General features: G+C 33.8%; 3 protein-coding genes across 5 annotated transcripts; 2 read left to right on the plus strand and 1 right to left on the minus strand.

Moving 5' to 3' along the window:
- Positions 1-12: 12 nt before the first annotated feature.
- LOC149732689 (ATP-dependent chromatin remodeler CHD3-like) lies at positions 13-21,582 on the minus strand. Of its 3 annotated transcripts, none has more exons than XM_089883230.1 (41): positions 21,424-21,582; positions 20,119-20,213; positions 19,618-19,836; positions 19,322-19,402; positions 18,819-19,071; positions 18,578-18,678; positions 18,237-18,420; positions 17,833-17,999; positions 17,215-17,454; positions 16,620-16,838; positions 16,306-16,454; positions 11,874-12,008; positions 11,746-11,815; positions 11,378-11,485; positions 10,920-11,003; positions 10,437-10,637; positions 10,052-10,197; positions 9,733-9,846; positions 9,420-9,537; positions 8,844-9,041; positions 8,405-8,536; positions 7,992-8,109; positions 7,219-7,436; positions 6,766-6,904; positions 6,187-6,353; positions 5,572-5,764; positions 5,332-5,421; positions 5,065-5,138; positions 4,616-4,749; positions 3,933-4,077; positions 3,384-3,615; positions 3,113-3,202; positions 2,874-2,936; positions 2,600-2,710; positions 2,287-2,404; positions 1,884-2,016; positions 1,589-1,689; positions 1,238-1,332; positions 652-806; positions 447-504; positions 13-369 (listed from the first exon to the last, which is right to left on the minus strand). In XM_089883230.1, the coding sequence occupies exons 1-41, from the start codon at positions 21,452-21,454 to the stop codon at positions 167-169; spliced, it is 5,682 nt and encodes a 1,893-aa protein (XP_089739356.1). In that variant the 5' UTR covers positions 21,455-21,582; the 3' UTR covers positions 13-166. The 3 variants fall into 3 exon arrangements, with proteins under 3 accessions (XP_089739356.1, XP_089739357.1, XP_089739355.1); XM_089883231.1 differs by lacking the exon at positions 21,424-21,582 and adding an exon at positions 20,445-20,640 and having other exon boundaries at positions 13-364; XM_089883229.1 differs by lacking the exon at positions 21,424-21,582 and adding an exon at positions 20,445-20,640.
- On the plus strand, positions 12,466-13,711 carry LOC149732690 (uncharacterized). Its single transcript, XM_089883249.1, has 4 exons — positions 12,466-12,598; positions 12,867-13,022; positions 13,152-13,296; positions 13,488-13,711. Exons 1-4 carry the CDS (start codon positions 12,551-12,553, stop codon positions 13,637-13,639), a joined length of 501 nt encoding a protein of 166 aa, XP_089739375.1. The 5' UTR covers positions 12,466-12,550; the 3' UTR covers positions 13,640-13,711.
- Positions 13,922-16,300, plus strand: LOC149732691 (uncharacterized). Its single transcript, XM_089883246.1, has 5 exons — positions 13,922-14,411; positions 14,513-14,565; positions 14,727-14,882; positions 15,401-15,545; positions 15,846-16,300. Exons 1-5 carry the CDS (start codon positions 14,372-14,374, stop codon positions 15,995-15,997), a joined length of 546 nt encoding a protein of 181 aa, XP_089739372.1. The 5' UTR covers positions 13,922-14,371; the 3' UTR covers positions 15,998-16,300.
- Positions 21,583-21,779: the final 197 nt, after the last annotated feature.

Raw genomic sequence — 21,779 nt, forward strand, 5'->3', positions numbered from 1 at the left:
TGTTGCTGTAACACCACTGGGACGAATAAATACAATTTTTTATAAAGGAAAGCCAAGAACAGAAACATTGTCTAAGCAGCATGAACTAAAAGCGTGATAAATACAATTTGTTGATGAGCATGATGTACATAGAAGTAGGATACTGCATTTGTTTAACAAGACCAGGTTAATCTTCAATGGTGATCACTACACTGTCTTTTTTCGCTTCGGCGTTGACGGCAGCTAGTATGGCAGCTGCTGTATTAGCAGCACCCACGTTTTCAGTGCTAGTGCTGCTGGAAGGTGTGGCAGAAAGGATCTTGTTATAATTGATCTTGTTGCTATCAATGATTTTGCTTGAAGTGTGGCTTTTCGACGACGCTGTCTGTCCTACAAAAGTTGAATTTATTCCCAGCAGAAGAAACCAAAAAGTTGTCCTGAGCGTGCGGGTTATTGTTTTTGCTCACCTGAACAGAATGGACCACTTAGCATTTTGTGGTAGGGTGGGTAGTTGGTATTGGGAACCTGCAAAGAAATATAGTTTGTTTAGCAACGTAATCAAGAAAGATACTGTACCATTCATTTACACAAAGTGTATAAAACAGAACATCGCATTATAACAACCGCCAACCAGGCGAGGGTAAATAAGTTACAATCATTCATTCAAATTACCTGATGATCTCCATTTTGTTGAGTAAGTCTACTCAAGATACCACGTTCAGACATTCGTAGTCTTGAAGCAACAGAAGGTATTCGTGATAAAGTTGCAGGTAGTCGACCAACGTCAGCTTTCATGTCAGCAAGCAATTCTTCTAGTTGGTTCAACACTGGATAATTTAAATGGTTAGTTACACATTACACTTAGTGTAAAATGAAGGTTAGCTCAGATGTAATGGGTGTATGCACATTTTAAAATGTTAAACAGCCTTTTGGATTTAATTCATGTATGTATATTTCTAAATGTAGGTTAGCCTTATAGTTATAATGGGCGTATGTTTTGTGTGCAAGATTCTACTATTAGTAAAGATCTAAAACACTTCGGCACTAGGGCTGTAACAGAGCTTCGTTTAACTAGGGCTGTAACAGAGCGGGTGATATGCCTTGTTACAAAATACCGGCTTAAAACTCAAGTTTGCGACTATTGTGGGCGAGTTTGTCCTTAAGATACACTCTCAATGGAAGGTTATTGCTCCTAACCGGTTGTCACTAATTAGTTTATTAAATTGTCAATTAGGAAACTGGGGATTATGTTACGAACCTTTGTGCAGAACAGCGTTTGCAGGTTTGTTTCCAGCTAATGATTCTTTGGATAAATGTTGATGACTCTCAGCTAAACATTCAACTTCAGCAAACCTGTTTTGGTAGAAACTCTATTAATGTTTTACACAATATATAAGTGCTGCTGTGGAATTGGATTGTATTGCACTATGACACTTTCACTGGCATTCCAAATCTTTTAATAATGAAAAATATCAATTTGGAACTGAATTGGTAAAAATTTCCAAATTTTAAGTATTACCAAAAAATATGTTATCAAAAAATTACAATAAACTCTTGGATACAAATATTACTACCATAACATGTACGTGGTGAAGAGCAACATGATTACCTTGCATTGAGCGACATTGCAGGATGCTTTGTGTCTTGTACCAATCCTAAATACGACGCTCTACGTAATTGTTCTTCTATCACCAGTGCTTGTTCTAACAGCTGTAATATAAGTATGTATATGTCATACGTGTAATATAATCTAATATATATATGAACATAAACAGCTGTATAAAAGTACATAAAATCAAATAAAATCTGGAAAAAAATCACACATGTGTATGAAACAGAACACCTGTGTTATAAAGACTGTCGCTGCCCCTGCCACACGAGGGTAAAATATTATTTAAACTTGCCTTGTATCTTCTAGCAAGAAACTTGTTTTGCATTTCTAGGAAATTTCCTTTTTCGTGCATCGCTCTGAATGGTTCATTGACAATTGCAAATCGAACATCGTTCTGAATATCTGACCAACGTGCGTAACCATGACTGTATATGAAAGTATTATTGTTATAAATATATAATGGATCTAGCTGTATATAATAATGAACCTTACATTTTTCATTTGAATTACATGAAATACTTTCTGCTTTAAAATTAATATATACACTATAGGCATATTCCATTGAAAAATGGAAGTAAAGAATTTTTGAAATGGAAGTAAAGAATTTTTGAAATGGAAGTAAAGAATATTTGAAATGAAAGTAAAGAATTTTTTTACCATGTATGTGACTTGTATGTTTTATATTTAACACTCACATGGCTATACCAGCAATAAGCCAGTAATCATGTTTACGATGCCATATCTCGTTTAGTCTTCCTGATTGTATAGCAGCTTGCTCCTCTGTTTGCCACAATGTGTGGAGTTCTGTGAAACCTAAACAACAATGCTCAATTAAATTTGTTTGCTATTTTTTAATTATATATAATATTTTTCAAGTTTTCTATTTTTTTATACTTTTCTAAAAAAAACAAAATGCAGTATATATAGTTGTATATAGTTGAATATATATAGTTAAATCAAAAATACAAAAAACACGAAGAAATTCAAGTTTAACTATTTGTCCCATACCTCCGTCAGCAATGTTGAACATAAACTTTTGAGGTCCTGTCATTGGAAGAGATGTTTCTTCCACTTTAGATGATGAACTGGGATCATCCTTTACTGGGATTTGCTCTGTGGCTAATAGTTAAAAAAATAGATTGATTTTTTAAAACCACAGAATAATATAAAAATATTTTCAATTACATTTTTTCCATTATTTTTCCAAGTTTTATCAAACCATTTTGCAAAAATGTCTTCATTTAAAATTTTTTTTTTAATTTTTTCTGATGAATATACATACCTGGTTTATCTGCAGAAGAACTGGCTTCAGTTTTGACTTCACTTGTTGTTTCTGGTGCAACATCTATTATTTATTAAAAAACGTTATAAATAAGAAAATGGCAACATAATTAGGATTCTGCTACTAATACTATCAAACAAGCCACTTCATACAACGTTTTTTTTTGCTTTAATTATCATGGTAAAAATAAATAATTAAAAAAATAATTAAAAAAGTAAGTAAAAAGTCAAGAAATCAACCTTTCGTTTCTTCCACTTCCATTTTCTCCACTTTTTCGGTTTCTTCTGTAACTTTCTCCCCTTGTGCGGTTCCCTCAGATTTAGCCTCAACTACCATTTAAACACAGTCGTTAAACACGGGTGTTTTGTCTTATCCATCTCTTGTGCCAGCTTAAGAGTTACCATGTATTTTACTTCCTAGGTTATTGTTTTTTTTATTTTCGTTTTTTTATTATATGGCTTTGAGTAAATAGCGTCCACTTTAGAAACACCATTAATTTTCTAGACATACCTGGCACTTCTTTCTGCTCGTCAACTATTGTTGTTGTCTTGGCAACCAAAGGAATTGGAGAAGGAGCAGCCGATGACTCAGCAGATTTTGCAGACGATGACGTTGGCGTATTTGAGCGCGATGCAATATTTGATGTAACAGCGAGAGCTGCCGCATTTAAACCACGATTTTTCCACATTGGACTTAGTTGGGGTAAACTCCAGTCTCCATTTATTATCTTGTATTCTTTTACCTAGAGTAGAAAAAAATAATACTAAAAATATGAAGATCTCATTCATGTATAATCAGTGGCAGACAAATCAAAAATTGTTCTGAGTTGGATTCAAATTATGCCAATAGTTTCTCATCATACCAATTTGAGAATTATCTTTTATAGGAAGATTTTGTTCTAACAATTTTTTGTATCTCACAAAAAGAAAAACATTTTTCTAAAACAATAGCTTCTAAAACAGCCAACAGGTAACATAGGAGCCCTTTATAATATAGATTCCTATAATTTAAGTAAAGTTATATTGTTAATAGTAAAACTGAATTCGTAAAAAATTAAACCTTTTTCTGAATCAGAGCCATAACTCCTATTCGTGTCAGTACATGCTGACGGGAAACCCCCTCACGCGGTACTCCGTCAGAATAAGTTTCAGAGTTTTCAGATCCAGGTTCGCAAAGATGGCGCATGAAAAGTGAAGTATATGCTCTGTAAACAGAATTGGTCAACACTGTATTTTCAAATGGTCAACACTGTAATAGCTAATTGATTTTTCAGCTTATTTTACCTAACGAATGGCTTAAATATTTTTTTTCCAAAAAATATGACAGTTGTGGATTTTTTTCTATGTCATGCTTTGCCTTTGAAACTAACTCAAGTCTTTGTGTTAAGTTTCCATATAAAGCAATTATAATATTCGCCCTTATTATTTCTACACAAAGATATAGCTTTGGCAGAATGGATTATATAAGGGCAAAAGATATATGGCAGGGTATTGTAGGTACACTATATTAAACAAAAAATGTTAAAACGTTGAGTCTCTTTTTAGTTGCAAAGACAACCTCAATAGGATGTTGAAACGTCGTTTAGCCAAATTTGTGCTGAAAGAGCCAAAATACAAATACAAGCATTGCAAATTGAATAAATTGTCCAAACTAATCACAAAGTGAAATGCGGCAGAATTACATACATAGTTACACATGTAATAATTAATATAGGCCACAATAAACAGTAATATTTAAAAAACCTGAACTCCTTTTCTGACTTGACACGCAGCTCACGAACAAGCCATCTACTCTGAAAGTTTTCAGTCGGAGGCATCCCATATCTCATCACAAAGTTTAGATACGTACGACGCTGACGACCAGAGAATCCCAAAACCTAGGAAATAAATATAGGAAATTTTTGTTGAAAACTGAAAATGAACCAAGAATTTAGTGAAATGGTAAATTATATTTTATTTTTGTGGTGAAAATAGTGGAGTTTATAAGTAAAAGTTTGTTTTATTTTAATTCAAAAAGGAAAGCATGAAAAGAAAAACTTGTGAATAATAAATTGGTGTTAGTTTTATTTCTAAAACTTTTAAATGTTTGACAAAAGAAATGTCGAGATAAACAGCAACATTTGTCTGTTTCAAAGTATATGTTAAGTTACAGTTGTTATGACACACTTACATAAATATAAATTGATAAATACCTCAATATTCCCAGCAACACGAGCAAGCATGGGAGGTAACGGCCGATCTTTTTCACGTCTGCCACGTCGCTTATCTAAAAAAATACAAAATCCATTTCATTAACTGGTTCCTCGCTTCTACCATTGTACCATACATAAAGACAAAAAAGAATCACTTACAAAGTAACAACTCGTAAGCTGGAACGAGAAGTGTAAAACAGAACAAGCGCGTTACAACGACTGTCGTTGCCCCCCACGATAGATAAATAAGTTATTCATTCAACTCACTTTCATTGTTATCAAACTCCTCATCTTCTTCCTCTCCTCCTTCACTGATCCCGGAGTAATCACTCCCATTATCTTCCCAACCTCCTTGGCCTATAGAGCAAAAAATTGAAGAAAAAAACATTATAAAATTTTTTTATTTTTTTTATTTTAGGAAAATTAAAATATCTATTCATTAGTTATAATTTTATGTAATTTCTATTTTTTCCAAAAAAATTATTTTATTTTATTATTTATTTTCACCTCTTTCCACCTCAGCAGCAGTTGCATTCTCTGCATGGTAGTAGTTAACTTGTTTTCGAATTCTCTTTCCCTTTCCTAATGTAGAAGCAATCTCCTCCTGTTGTTGTTCGTAATGATGTCGTAACAATCGCTCCCAATAATTCGGATCTGGTTGTTCCATCGTCTCTTTAATTATCTCTCGTTCTGGCTCCGGCTAGATAAAAAAGGTTGGAAAAAATAATAGGAAACACTGGATTTTTTTGTGGTCAGCAGTAGATTTTTTAGTGGTCAACATTGAATTTTTTAGTGGTCAACACAAGATTTTTTAGTATTCAACACTTAGCTTTTCAATGGTTAACACTATTATTTTTAGTGGTATTTTTAGTGGTCACCACTGTTTTGTGTGTTGTATTTTGTTAATGGTCAACACTCTGTTTTTCAGTGGTCAACACTGTGTATTTAATGGTTAACATTTTGTGTTTTTAATAGTCAACACTGGTGCCTGCACAGAAAAATAGGTAATATGTTGAACTAGGTATAAAAACATATTCTGACACAAATACACACATCGCGCTTCACAGTCAGTAAGCACACAGGTTTCATCACAAATAGCAAACTTTACATAAGATATCTTACCTCAACATGCGTTTCACTGTATTTATATGTGGCCACTTTAAATGAGCTGAGATATTCATTCATTCGACTATTCTCATTTTCCTTTGCTTCCAATCCTTCCTTGCTTCTATCAAGCAATGCTTCAATAGCTTTATCATCGTAATGAATGAAATCATTTCCTTCGGCGTCTGGTAAATATATAAAAACAAAATTTAAACTTTAAATATAAAATTTATATTTAAAATTTTAAATAAAAGTAAAATGTTTACCAAACTGATGTTTTGGCAGATGGCAGCAAAATGTTGGTGCAATGAAATTATCAAATTTACATCAGAAGAGCTAATAAAATATGTTATGCCTGGTAGCATTCGTTAGAGCGCTTAACTTCTAACTAGGGGTTATCAGGATACCAGGATTAAAGCTCGATGCTGCCACCATTGAGGGCATGGATGTCCTTGGGTGAGACACTTAAATAACATTTTTCAATCAACAGGTCATAAATGGATTGCCCAAACAAAGAGGAAGTTATCCAATTATACAGATAAAAGTCAAACAAAACACGAGAAACCCCTCATTTAAACACAAACCAACAGAACTCACCATCTTCATCTTTAAATAAAGCTTCAGTTCCAAATTTTAAAATATCGTCTAATTCTTGCTTAGTCATGCTCGCAGTTTTAGATGAACCCATTCCAGGTCGTACAACGAGATGAGTCAGCATCATTTTACGCTTGGCTACCTAGAAATACAGAGAAAAAGTTAGGAATATTTTTTATCTGGCACTGTTGGTTAGCGTACATGCCTGTAACCCAAAGTTAATGGGTTCAAGGCATATCCAACTACCATTGTGGGTGTCACTTAACATCAATTTCTCCAACCCAGTGGGGACTAATTGGTTGTCCAAATTTTCAGCATACGGAAAAAAATAATCACCCACAAAGTTACATGGGTGGTAACTTGTAAGCTGGCATTAGGTGAAACAAAAACCTGTCTTATTCAAAACACAAGCTAAAAAAAACTTTTCTGTTAAAAAACTACAAGAAGTATCTATACCTCTGCGACTCTCTCCTCGACGGAGTTCTTTGTAACGAAGCGATAAATCATGACTTTGTTGGTTTGTCCGATACGATGAGCTCGACTGAAGGCTTGTATATCATTATGTGGATTCCAATCACTGTCATATATGAACACAGTGTCTGCTGTGGCAAGGTTGATACCAAGACCACCAGCACGAGTAGATAACAGAAATGCGAAGTGGTCAGAGTTAGGAGCTGTTGAATAAAATGTTTATGTATATCGGAAGTTTTGTACAGTTTTTTAAAGTAAAGAAAATTTTTATACAAATCATAAAAATAATTTTAAAACAAACAAATCAATCTAGAAAAATATCCTTTTCAATTGTATGAATCTTACATGCCTCTACAAAGCATAAATTTCAATTTAAGACCCTGCTTTAAAATAATATTAAATAAACTTGTTTGGCGCAGTGGGTGGGTTTTTATTATATATAATTAAAAAGTACCGAGTTCCATGCTCGCACTGATATGTTTGTTGTGCAAGACACGTAACAAATATTTGCTCCAACCCAGTGTGAACTTATGGTCGCAAACTTAGTGTTCGGGTAATGGGCTAACCCTGATCTATATCTCAGCCCCCATGTCATGCCACGCTGAAGGGCCTCACCCACATAGTGGTCACTAAAGGGTTGTAGCAGACTGAATGTTGGGGTAATGGGACAACTCTGGCCTATATCTCGGCCCCACCCTGCCATGCTGCAGAACCTCACCCATAAAAAATAAAAAACAAATGTTTTATTGAAATCTTACCATTAAACCTATCTATAGATTCTTGTCTAATAGATCCAGTGATTGAGCCGTCAATTCTTTCATATTTGTAGCCCTCGTACTCCAGAAAGTCTTCCAATATATCCAACATTCTTGTCATCTGTGAACACAGTTTAAAGGTATTGTATAAAAATTGTGTAGTTTTTAACAAAAACTTAATGTAGCGGCAATTTTTTCAGAAACCTGGGGTCATTTTGTATGGAAATTTTTAATACAAAAAGGCTTTTTGAAGCACTGTAGTAGGGTACCCAACCAAATCAAATAATGGCATATTTTTGGTCGCAATTCATAAATTGAGGCTCACTGTGGTGCCATGATGCATTTATATTTACAAACTAAAGAAATCGGATTCCCTTTAGTCAATTTTTTTTAAATGAATATATTTAAAAACCTACTTGTGAAAATATGAGAACCCTGTTTCCTCTATCCTTCAGTTTCCGAAGCATTTTCTGCAAAACGATGAGCTTTCCACTTGTCTTAGTCAACTCTGTTCCTTCAAATGCACCGTTGTGGCTTCTCTGCGCTTCCTGGGAAATAGGAATAATGATTTACATTTCTTTAAAAAAAGTTAATAAATTTAAATGAGTTGTATTTTAAAGAAAGACTTTTTATTTCAGTTTTGTTTTGATCCAGGTATACAACTTAAAAACTGATCAAGTTTTGTTTATTTCGTTAAAAACTAGTTTAAATATGGTGTATTTAAACTAGAAATTATTTTTTTTTAAATTTTGTTTTATTTCAGACATACAACTTCAAAACAGGTTTTACTGAATTTTTTTGGATTAACGAGTTTAAATTTGTTGTATTTTAACCAGAAAAGTCTTTTTTTCCTACCTCTGCAGGTTTATTGAAGAGGTAAGGATGATTACAACATTTCTTCAGATCCATCATGATGTTGAGAAGAGAGGAGTTGTTTGGTCCTCCTCTTGAGTTTAATCCTTTAAAGTTCCTCGCGAGGATGTAGCGATAAAACTTCCTCTGCAGAGGAGAGAGATTCACTCTCACAATAAATTCACTTTTCGACGCAAGACCCTGAAAATATATTTCAATTAAATAATTAGATTACTATTGGTGGAAATATGCAGCAAGGCACAGCAGGGTTACTGTATTAAAGGCAGAAACAGCCAAGATGCTACCATATGAGACTTGGTTCATTCTATGTAAGTGAGGTCCCGCAGCGTGGTACGACATGGGTCGTAGGATTTAGACATGGGCTTTAAAAGTAAAAGATGGGAGATCATTCCTTGACAGCTCGGCCAAGGTTAGATGCTCCAACTTGCATTCACAAATGCTGGGCGTACGCCACCATAGTGAAAGGATGTCTCATCTTCGTTGTCACAGATAGGGCAGATAGATGTGTCAACTTTAGATTTCATTAGGAATAGAAAACAGAAAACTGGTTACACTTACAGTTAGCACATCTGCTTTCAACCTCCTAAGCATGTGAGGACCAAGCATCTCATGGAGTTTCTTCACTTGATCTTCCTGCGCAATCTCCGCAAATTCATCCAAGAATCCGTTCATATCACTAGGAAAAGTTTATTTTAATGTTTGAAAAATCATTTGTATTTTTTTATTTAATATTTAACATTGTAAAAGGACACAAAGATGATCAAAACATAAAAGTTTTACGTGTGTATTTACTGAAACAATATAAAAACCTTAATTTACAATTTGCAGTCATTGTCTCAATCAGAGGATATTTTGAAACATTCCAACTTACGTGAATTTATCAGGAACTAAAAAGTTAAGCAGGTGAAAAAGTTCTTCTAGATTATTCTGCAATGGTGTGCCAGTCAGTAGGAGTTTATGTGCCACGTTGTATTCTGACAAGACCCTGGAAAAATCCATGTTTGATTTAAACTAGAAAATATTATAATAATAAAAAGGGACTTGGATTTAAAAAATTAAGACTATTTTTCTGTCTAATTTCAATGACCAGTTTTTTACTTAAAAACAACATAAAAGATAATTTGCAGATAATTTCATAAACTAGATGTATTTTTAGAGCTTTGAAAATTCAATGATTAAATAAAACTTACTTGAAAAACTTTGACTGATTATTTTTGAGCCTGTGAGCCTCATCAATGCACACCATGACCCAATCTACAGAGGATAGAGTAGCAGAGTCTATCGTGCACATCTCATATGATGTGAGTAGGACATGAAACTTCACTAAACATCCAGACTGTAGAAAAAAATCATGCATTTTTTAAAATGTAACAATTTTCAAATTTTTAGCTTGTGAACAATTTTTTTTACAATTTTGTAAACATTTTTTTTTACAATTTTTTTTTTTTTTAAGTTTTTATTTTTTACTCAGCCTCAGGGTAAGGGTTACTTATATAAACAAATTAAAACACATACTTTTTTAATACAAAATAAAACAAACATACTTTTTTGAATACAAAACATATCAGACCATACTTTTAATCTTGAAGCTTTAGCACCAGATCGAATAGCATTATCATCATAAGAAAATTCATTGTCTCTTATCACAGCCCTTGAATCACGATCACCATAATATGACACAACATACAAGTTCGGAGCCCACAACTCAAATTCCCTCTCCCAATTTATCATGGTGGATAATGGAACTGAGATTAAAAATGGACCTCGTGTGTGACCCTGGTTAAAGTCATGGTTATTCGGCTGCTTCACTAATTTTTTTGAATAATTTGGTGCCATGGCACAATGGTTGGCGCGCCTGCCTCTAACCTAAAGGGTTACAGGTTCAAGGCTTGTCATTGCTACCATTGTAGGCGTATTAGTTCATGAACAAGAAACATAACAACAATTGTCAATTTTCGACCGACTGTCAATTTTCGGCCAGGTGAGGATAAAGCAAGCTATATTCTATAAAACACAAGTGCTTTCCACACAAAATCAAAGGTATAAAAAGCCACAAACCTCTTCAACTAATGACTTGACAAACACAATCGTTTGAATAGTTTTCCCCAAACCCATCTCATCAGCTAAAATTGTGTCTGTTCCCTGAAAAATAAATTTCCTATGTGAAAGCATGTTTCTGTCTGGTTAGTGCGCCTGTTTCTAACATAGAGGTTACGGGTTCAATACTCAATGCTGCTACCATTGACCCTTGTTGGTGTATTTGTCTTTAGGCAAGACATTTTAATGACAATTACTCCAACCCAGTGGGAACGTGTATGAAACAGAACAACCTTATTATAATGACTTTTATTGTCCCACTGCGTGAAGGTAAAAAAGTTTCATACATTCATTTCTGCGTTTAAACAAATTGCTTATGTTAAACAGTATTGTTATTTTTTATAAATTATTTAGGAAAATGTCTGTAAAAATGAGCAATTTTTTTTCCAAGCTAAAAATAAGCAATAAACTATTGTAACCTGAGTCCATGAGAAACGAAGCCAATTTAAACCTTCAAGTTGATATTCATGCAGAGATAATCCAAGATCCGTAATGAAGGTTGGTTGGTCTACATATTTCTCAGAAGGCTGAAAAAATGTAAGTTGTGTCATATGGTTAGATAAGACAGGATTTCTAGTTTAATCTATATGATTGTAGGGACCAACAGCAAAGAATGTCCTATGACCTGATATTTAGTCCAGTTTCAATCAACAGCCAGATCGGACTTTTTTAAAATAAGGCTTTAAAAAAAGTATTATTAAAATAAGGCTTAAAAAAGCAATGACAGATTAAAAAGATGACATTGACTTTTATAAATAATCTAAAATGTTGTAAAATTTGCACTCACATCAGGACGGTTCTTTTTCTCATCTTTTCTCTTTTTCTTCTTTCCTCCTTTCCCACCTTCAATAAAGTTTCTACAAAAAAATGAATACAATCAAACATGAAGTTTCGGAAAAAAATTTAAATAATTACTTGTGCTCTTTGTATTTCTTGATCTCATCTTTCATCCCAGGGATGTCCTTGTCTTCTGGTTCCCATGTTGCTTTATCATAAGCTAGATGCTTCCATTTAACAAGGTACTGCAGTTGTGAAGACCGTGGAACTTTTCTAAAGAAACAAAAGATCAAAGAATTAGAAATCTTTGTTTTTACTCTTTACAGGTCACTTGGTTTTATCATACAATTTAAAACTTATATTTTGTACAGTATTATAAAAACTTTAACAAATTTTAAATGTTTTGCTGTTTAAATATTTAACTATTATTTTAGGTGAATATACTATATCATACCTTAATTCAAGAAAAACAAACAATGACTAAAATATTACATATCTCCTACAAAAGGTTACAAAATTTAAATTCATAAGGCAACATAAAAGGTTATTCAGTTAGTGTTGGAAAACTATGGTGGGAACATGAACAACAGGATGTGGTTCAATTTGCATTTATATTTTCAATTCTTTGCCTATTTTCCTGTTGCTAATGGTTGTATATGTCAGTGTATATCGGTTCACATAGTTATTTTTTAGGGTAGTGGTTTAAAAGGCAATGCCTATGATTTCTGAATATTTATTTATAGTAGGTAATTTTTTTAAACGTTTTACAACAATTTTTACAGCTGAAAATAAATATATTAAATACAATTCGAGTTATGGCACCAAAAAAGAAGACAGTCAAATACTCAAAGCCACAAATTAAAGTAAGTGAAAAAAAGTGATTTTATCGTTAAGCTGAAACATATCTCAAGACACTAAACCTTAAATATAAAAAAAATATATATATAAGTGTATTTTATAATAAAGTTTCATCAGTATATTAAATTCATGACTAAAACAATTTTAAAAGACAAGTGATTTCGAAAACTGTTTCATTTTTGACGCATTTGGAAAATTTGCTGGGCGAAATATTGTAACAATGTTTATTGCATAATATGTATATATATTAACCAACAGAATTTTAATTTTCAGGTGATTAATCCTAAGGAAGTAGACAACAGGTTTTTGCTGGAAAACCTACACAGCAGGTTTACAGATTCATATAAACATTGGAGAAACAAAGCATTAATTTTCGGCGGTTCACATCTGGCTGTGGTGATTATTGTTATAATAGTGCAGTGTGCACAGGTAAAAAATACTATGTATTTATATATATGTAGATCAAAAAAAAGCAAAATTGTATGTAAAAAGACACAAAATTAATGCATAATGAAATTTTGCATAAAAAAAATGATTAACAGTTATTCAACGCAACAGGTGATTGTATTTCAAATACCTGACAAGCAACTGTCCCGGACAGTAAAATCAGCCATAGCTACAATCCTACCGAGCATAACTGCAGCTGTGCTTTCACTACAAATGAAATTCGGTTGGAACAAAAAGCAAGATAAATCAAAGAAAAGTTGGTAGAGATGTATCTTTTAATTTAAGCTTATAACTAACTGTAAACCTTATGAAGGAAATTAAACATGTAATTCTACTGTCTGTGCTGGTATGTAAACAATTTTAGGATTTGAAAAAAGGTCTCCAAGACATATTGTAAAAAAATAATGTGTTCCCACAAATTGTGTTATTTTAAAGTTCCTGTTTTAGGTGCAGCTTTGTTCAATAAGCTTCTTAAAGACACTGAATATCGAATCAAAATGATGGAAGCTGGCGGAAATTTCAAAGATGTTGAAAACGTCTGGAACTCTGGTCTTGCTAAAGAAACCAAAGAAGTTCCAGCTTTTATCATGGCTTACTGAACTTTGTATGTATACTGGTTATACTGTATATGGTTTTATAAAGCTGGTTGATGATGTAATAAACAGAATGACTTTAAAAGAAACATGGCTTTTAGATGACAGTTTCAGTTACAGAGAGTGGAAAACTTCAACTCCAGCAGTTAGTTTTTATAATGACCCCGCCACATTGGTCTTTAACGCACATTATAATTAAACAAAAACAATGTATTAGGAGTTGAAAATTTAGTAAGTTCCATATACAAGACACAAAGTACAGCGGTCGTAGCAAAGTTGGTTAGCGTGCCTGCCTCTAACCAAGAGTATATAGGTTCAAGGCGATAGTACCATTGTGAACACATGTGTCTGTGTGCAAGACACTTAGCGAGAATTAGTCTAACTAAATCATCACTAATTGGTTGCCTAAATTTTCTGTTATACAGGAAAAAATAAACACACACAAAGTTACGTATGTAGTACCTCGCAAGCATGCATGAGGTGTATAAAACAAAACATTCGTGTTATAACGATTGTTGTTACCCCACTAAGCAAAGATAAAGTAAGTTACATTTATCACCACAATAAAATGCGGGAAGCTATGGAAGTTATCAAGTACTTTAAACTTTGGATTCTCAAGCAATTGAAGGAAGTAAAGCAATTATTGGAAAAATAGAGGCGGGATAATCAATTGGAAGTTGAGGCTAAAACTGTCAACTAGTTACTGGATGTATTAGGTGGATAGATAGAAGATACAATATGTCTGTGGATTCTAAAAGTACAGCAACTTCAGCAAAAAGTAAGATATGTTCTGTTACCTTTGCTAAATGTGTTATAAATCTTATAACTTGCATGGGGGAAATACAGAAATCAATGATATTTATTAATTGGAATTTGTAGGTGGTGGGGGAAAGAAAAAGAAAGAAGCTCCATTCCTAGAAAGAGAAGTTAAGGTGTTCTTTCCTATTTATCAACTATTTTTGTGTTATCAAAAAATAATTGCTTTATTACAGAAAGAATATTGCTGTATAAATGATCATAAAATCGGGAAATTTAAAAAAACCTAAATGTTTCAGTTGTTTATTTTTATTTACTTTACTATACTATGATACAGCTTGTCGACAATAGTGCACTGGACCACAAGCTACTACTTGAAACAATGCACACAAAATTTGTGGCTGGGTTTAAAAGATGGAAATCAAGGTCAAGCAGGTTCAAAATTGCCAACCTTATTGTTGTACTGATTGTTATTGGGGTGCAAGTGGGACAGGTTAGTAAATTTACTATGTCAGAAAATAAGGAATATACTTATATAACCATCTCAATTTCAACTGTCGCATTTTTTCAGATTGGTCCATGTGTGCTACAACAACTATTGAATTAAATGTAACTTACTTTATCTTCGCGTGGCAAGAAAAAAACGACAGTTGTTATAACACAGGTGTTCTGTTTCATACACCTTGCACCAGCATACGAGTTTCTAATACTACGAATGTAGCTTTGTGGTTGATTATTTTTGGCAAATTTTATTCCTTTTGTCTTTGTTTATGTATGACTGCGGCTGACAATTTAGACAACCTATTTGTGGCCACTGGGGTAGAACAGTTGCTGCTAAGTGTCGTGCCCAAGGACACATACACCCACAATGGTCGCATCGACAAACTGTTAGTCTGTTAATATGCTATTACATCAGATGCATCCTTTGGCATTTTACATAAGCAATTTAAACAGGACTTACACAACTAAAACATCATCGGTTCAGCTAATAATGCCATACATTAATTAAAGGTTGTAATTTTTCAACTGAATTCAAGCCTAGTATCTGCTGCAACAAAGAAATCTATTGCAACCATCTTGCCTACTGTTACTGGAGCAATACTGGCTTTACAGATGAAACTGGCTTGGGCTGATAAGGCAGCGAAATGCAAAAAAAGTAACTAAACATAAAAACAATTTCTAAACTTACAGCCTAAACATTTATAATACAAACATGAAAATAAGTGTCTAATCTCACATTTAAAAACTGACTTGGACCTAAACATTTATAGTACAACATGCCATATTGTAGAAAAAAATCTACTGTCACTGTCACACAACTATTATTACTGGTATTAATAAAACATAACGAACTAGTATAGCTTGCATAGGCCTATATAGCATTTTAGTTACTTTCTATAGATACCTAGAATGATTTGAAATTGTCTCACTTAAAATGTAACAGACCAATTAACAGGTACTGCCATATACAACAAGCTGTGTAAGCACACTGAGTATCGAATGGACATGTTAGATGCTGGTGGTTCATTTGAAGACACAACTACTATTTGGAACACAGCTTTGGTTACAGAATCAAAAGATGTGCCCGCCTATCTGATGGCTTATTAAACATAAGTTTCACAACGATTAAACCGTAGGGTCCGTTATCAGATAAAAATATACAGTGAAAATTATAACATCTTTCGGTACCGATTTTACAACTCAAAAACTATATAGATATATATTTAAAATTTTATGAAGATTAGTTTTGGTATTGTGCAATATTGTATACATAAGTATGTTAATATATGTAAAATAGCCAATCAATGTATTAGTATTTTACAATATCTGTACCAAAGTAAAGGTGATTGATGATCACACATTATTCTAGAATAATAACTTTCTTATGAACATGAAAAAAAGAAAAAATGGCTTACCTGCTATTCAGTATTCTGTGTATAGCAAGCCACTCTGGCTGGATTCCATAACGATAATATTTTTCAATAAGCTGCTTGTCTGTCCATTCATCATCCTCATCTAGTTGTGTTGGTTCTTCCATATCATTACGACGAGTATATGTCCTCCACTAAAGAAACAAAAACAAAAAAAAAATATAAAAAATTAGGTTGGTTGAAAAAATGTCCTTCACAAAAAAAATTGTCACCCATAAAGTTATAAATGTGGTAAATTACACGCGAGCAAGAGGCCCCCTTGTTATAAGGACTGTCCTTAAGCTACATTAATCATTCACCTGATGTGGGCAATATATCTCCATCTGCAGTTCACTTATCCATTCAACATCCCAGTAGGAAAAAGCATGAAACTTGATCAGAAATTCCCGTTGTTTATAACCCCATAACTTTTTCATGGAGCCCTCATGTCCCGGTCGGTTATCAGCTACTTCTGTGTACGGAGCGTCACGCCACTTCCATGCTAATATTCGCTGACATTTTCCTTTTAGCATCGGACACTACAAACATAATAATGATTAGAAACTAGAAAGATCCAATAATGACAACTATATTCCTTCTGCTTAGCAGAATAGTCACAAAAAAAATTCACAGACAAAAAGTGGTAAACGACTATAAAATATTAAAAAAACTGTACATAGTAGGTTGGAGAAAGATGAAGATAGGATACCTTTTCATTTTATATTTAAGAACTATAAAACCATAGCCTCACGACTCCCATAGACCCCTGGTAATTGTTTAACACACAATCAGGATATTTAGAATTAGATAGTATGTGCTATATGTGTTCCTCAATAATCGGTAAAGCAGTAATATTGAAATTTACACACATATACTATCTATATCTGTTAGTAAATTACTTGAATCACAACTTACAGTGCATCGTGGGCACGACCATTCTCCTTCTGGAACTTTCTCCACAGGTGGGTTGAGGCAGTTAAGATGGTAAGAATGAGGACAAGTATCACAGATCAACAAGTCCCCTCCATCTTTGCATCGAGAGCAAAACTCCATATGTTCATCCATATTTTCCTCAGCCTCCTCCTCCTCTTCAAGATCATCATAATCTTCATCTTTTTCAGCGCCACGTACCTTTGGTTTAATCCCATTCTTCACCTAAGAAAAGACCTTGGACTTAGTTTTATACTAAAATAAAATCTTATTGAACTAGAGACTGACAATACCATTTAGGTGAAAAATCTCTCTCTCACATCTCTTATATAATTTGTTGAACTATTGTCTGTTACGTATAAAGTTTTGGTCTAATGGCACAATCAATTGATTAGTGCACCTGTCTGTAACCTAGAGGTTTACAGTTTTCAAGGCGTTGTTGTTACCAGTGTGGGTGTATATGTCCTTAGGAAAGAAAATTGCTCCAAGCCAATGGTCACTATTGGGCTGTACAAATTGTCAGCCATAGACAAAAAATAATCAAAAAAACTTGCCCTGGAAGAGTAAATAAGTTACTTACATTCATTCATTTAAAAAACTTACACAAGTAGGGCATGGCCAGCTTCCTTCAGGAGGTTGATCAAGAGGAGGTTCCAAACATACAAGATGATACGCACGTGGACATCCGTCACAGAGGATAATCTCTCCTCCTTGTTTGCAAACCTCACAATAATCCTGATGATCAGTTTCATATCCATCTTCATCCTCAGCTGAAGTTAGTTTAAGAAAATCATGTTAAAGATACATAGGCTATATATATACTCAAGAAAATGTTCCACAAAGATATATATATATACTTAAGAAAATGTTATAAAAAGATGCAAATTCTAAAAAATAGTATACAGTAATATAGAGGAAAATAATTTTATGTCGCAACAAAACATTTAAATCTTTTAAGATTAAAAAAATTAAGCAGACATATTGTCTAAGTTTTTAAGTTTACTTACGTTTTGGTTTTGGTTGTTTCTTCTTCTTAACCATTGCTTTTTTAGTTTTTGGTTTCTGGTTGCTCTTCCTTGAGGAAGGACGACTAGATGAGCTGTCACTCGCTGTCTGCTGTGATGCAGCTGCAAGAGTCTGCTCAAACTCAAGATCTGATTCATTATCAGATGGTGAGTTGTCCTCTTCACTCTGGTAATGCAATATCGTTATTGTCAAACACCAAAAAGTGAACTTAGCATGTATATATATATATACATACACACATGCTATGTAATGTAGGGAAAAATAATAGGGTCCAAACATAGGAGCCAAACATGCCTTATTGTTTAACAAAGAAACTACTAACCGATGCTCCTTTTTTCTTCTTTTTAGTGGGAAGACGGATCCGCAGAGGAGCTACTTTCTTCTCTTTCTTTTGAGCAACAACCTTTGGCGTGCTACTTCTGCCTAATTTTAAAGAGATAAAACTTTTAAAAAGGCTAACACAAGGCACTACCACTAGTCGATTTTTCATATATTTTGCATATTATTTCACAAATGTAAACATTAAATTATCATTAATCAATCATTTAGGCAAAAAAACCTACTTCTATTTTTGCGATCCACTGCAACAGGTACAAGGTCTACAGAAACAGCTGGGCCCCGGGAATTCCCCTCCTTAACCCCTTCCTCCACTTCTGCAGATGTGCTTTGATTGTTTTTGTAAAATTTTGGTGAATTGGAAAACTCTCTCCACATCGCTGCTACGATAGTAAGGGTTCGAGATATTGGCAAGCGAGGATAAACTCGTGCTAACATTGGCTTAATGTGCTGACTGAACAGCCGATAAGTGGTCAATGTCTGAAATAGAAAACGAAAATAAATAATGCAAAACTTGAGATACACATTGAACAATAATTAGGTTTTATAGAATATCCCAGAATACTTTTTACGAATCTAGTACTCAAAGTCCATTTTTTCGTATAGTGCATGCAAAACTATATATATATATATATATATACCTATATTTGTAATTATACAATTTCAGGGTATATTTAAATGTTTGCAAGTCAAACAATTTATAAATTGTGCTTTTAAATTAATCACTTACTGAATAATCTTGTTCATCATGTTCGTGTTCAAATGGCTGAAGATTCCATTCAGCAATCAGTTCAGCAGAAGATTTTAAATCCTAAATTAGAGAATAACAATTAATAAAAACAGTATAGATACACCTGATTAAACTGTTATATCACTGAGTGGTAAAACTTGTTTCTGCACAGTCTTATTAAAATAAAGCAATGTTAAAATAATTGAATTTGCAATTTGCAAATCAGCAATGTTTGAGTCACAAACTCTCTCAACATCATTCGTAAACAAACAAATATTTAAGTTTTCCGAGCAAACCTTTTCAGTTTTTGTTTCCGCTTTTGTTGCTTGTATTGAAGTCCCAGCATCATCTGACACATCATCCGGACTCGCTCTTCTTTTTTTCTCCTTCTTCCTCTTCTTTTTAGGTTTGTCCTCCCCAACATTTGCAGTATGATCAAGTGAAAGAGCCAACGCTGCGGCAACTTCTGCATCACTGTTACCATCGGACAATCCACGCAAGTCAATGTCACTGTCCTGAAAAAATTTAGTATGAAGTATGGTGGTGTTATACCCACAAATAGCTTTTGTAAACAAGAGATTTAAATTTTGACATACAATTATTTAATATATATTTATATTATTGTTATTCATTTTAAATAATCTATTACTTAAGTTTTAAAGTTCCTGGTGCCTCGTCATTTTTTAACATTCATTGAATTTTGCCAAATTTTTATAATACAGAAAACAATGAGCGGATGAGGCATAGCAAATGTGTTTAAACAGTAGAACTAAAAGCTAGGTGAAAATCCTATGTACTTCATTTCTCTTGCGTTTCTTTGCCTTTTTATTGCGATCTTTCTTCTTCGTTTTTTTCTTTGGTTTTTCTTCTACTGATTCTTCAATATCATCATCTGAATAAAAGATTCGGAAATGGGAAATTGTATTATTTTTATTATGTAAGTTTAACACAAAAAGCCGGTTTGTAAAAATACCGAGACACAGATTAAATTTCGGCACGCCGTGTGCAGTGCGTGTGCTACGTCACTAGGGTTAAGCAATGGCGGCGCGGGCGCTACATGAAACACAAAACGCCGCAACGAGTTACAACCAGACAGAGATAATCAAACTTAGTCGACCTCGACCTGAATATTCTTCGGCATATCCAGACTGCCAATTTTTATTCGATTCAATGCTACGGAAATCCATCGCTTTTGACCAAGTTCAAAAACTTTGAAACTGCAATCGCAATTTCAAATCGCTTCAACTTGTTAGGCAATTCTGATTAAAATGACGATCAAACCCGCCATTCTCTTCGTTTCGCGCTAATGGCTACGAAACGATCACGTGTTGGCGGTTGCTATGGGCGACGGGCATCCCATAATGTATAATAATGTGTTTCTTTATATAGTGTTTGTTATTACAGCAACATATTAAGCGCTGGGAACAGACAATTTCGCTGACAAGGTGGTCAACAGAGTTGCATCGGAAAAGTTAATTTTACAAAAATGTAATTTCGCAATTACAGAGAAAACTCGTGTTATCGAAACAACTTCTGACGGTGGGATATACGAAAATGCAACGAGTGATTACCGTGATTCACTGTAAAACATTCCCGATGAAAAGGTATCTTCATTTAACCGTATTTCAGAACGAAACTCAAGACGGCTATCGTGTACATCAAATGGTCTATACATTTTCGTCGAGCATTTATAAACAGTGTAATGTTCTTATCTTAAAGTACACGATACATTGTAGCTATAAGACTTACGAGCACAATATTTTAAACTGTGAACTACGATTTTTGATTGATTAATTTACTCCATGCGCCGAAAAAAACACATTTTATTTAACATAAAACATGTGTAAGAAATCCCCTACGTGGTACGTAACACACAGTCGTATTATGCCATTTTCAGAACTAACCACAACGCATATCAGATATCGAAACGTGCGTTTTGTACAAAATTACCGCTCGCCGTATTGCAGTAACTAAAACATGGCGTACGCGCGCTTTAGAACGCTGAAGAATTAACAGACACTACTAGACCGGTGATTGCGTCGCGAAAAAAATATAACAACATTTAACTTAAACGACTTGCTCAGATAATCCCAATCACTTACCTCCTATTTCGACTGAATCAACTTGTTCCATGATCTTAAATTTATCGACAGTCGCGAAAAATTTAAAATACGTTGATCCGGTTTGACCTGTATGCAGGATGCCAACAACTGACGGAACCGATGGGCTTTGTTACTACGCTAGTTAAATGCGCATGCGCGGACCTGCGGTCTGAGCGGTCGCTAGTGGTTACGGGTATCCCATAATATGAACTGATTACGCAATCCATGACGTTGATTAGTTATTTTCAAGACGGTGAAGGTACCTAGCAAATCGGGTTCCAGGCACCTTGATTTTTATAACATAAGCCTCGCTTAAAAACTAACTTTTGCAAACACGCAGACGCGACAGTTTGTCT

This window comes from Ciona robusta, chromosome 8, assembly GCF_009617815.1.
Source record: "Ciona robusta chromosome 8, ASM961781v2".
Taxonomy (NCBI): domain Eukaryota; kingdom Metazoa; phylum Chordata; class Ascidiacea; order Phlebobranchia; family Cionidae; genus Ciona; species Ciona robusta.

Bases quoted from the DNA above. Each gene is read 5' to 3' on its own strand.
- LOC149732690 (XM_089883249.1), top strand. From the start codon at position 12,551: ATGGCACCAAAAAAGAAGACAGTCAAATACTCAAAGCCACAAATTAAA. The intron at 12,599-12,866 runs GTAAGTGAAAAA...TTTAATTTTCAG, and splicing joins ACTCAAAGCCACAAATTAAA to GTGATTAATCCTAAGGAAGT. The intron at 13,297-13,487 runs GTTGGTAGAGAT...TTCCTGTTTTAG, and splicing joins GCAAGATAAATCAAAGAAAA to GTGCAGCTTTGTTCAATAAG.
- LOC149732691 (XM_089883246.1), top strand. From the start codon at position 14,372: ATGTCTGTGGATTCTAAAAGTACAGCAACTTCAGCAAAAA. The intron at 14,566-14,726 runs GTGTTCTTTCCT...ACTATGATACAG, and splicing joins TCCTAGAAAGAGAAGTTAAG to CTTGTCGACAATAGTGCACT. The intron at 14,883-15,400 runs GTTAGTAAATTT...CATTAATTAAAG, and splicing joins TTGGGGTGCAAGTGGGACAG to GTTGTAATTTTTCAACTGAA.
- LOC149732689 (XM_089883229.1), bottom strand. From the start codon at position 20,508: ATGGATTTCCGTAGCATTGAATCGAATAAAAATTGGCAGTCTGGATAT. The intron at 18,679-18,818 runs GTAGGTTTTTTT...CTTTAAAATTAG, and splicing joins AGTGGATCGCAAAAATAGAA to GCAGAAGTAGCACGCCAAAG. The intron at 2,937-3,112 runs GTTGATTTCTTG...AATAAATAATAG, and splicing joins GGAAGTGGAAGAAACGAAAG to ATGTTGCACCAGAAACAACA.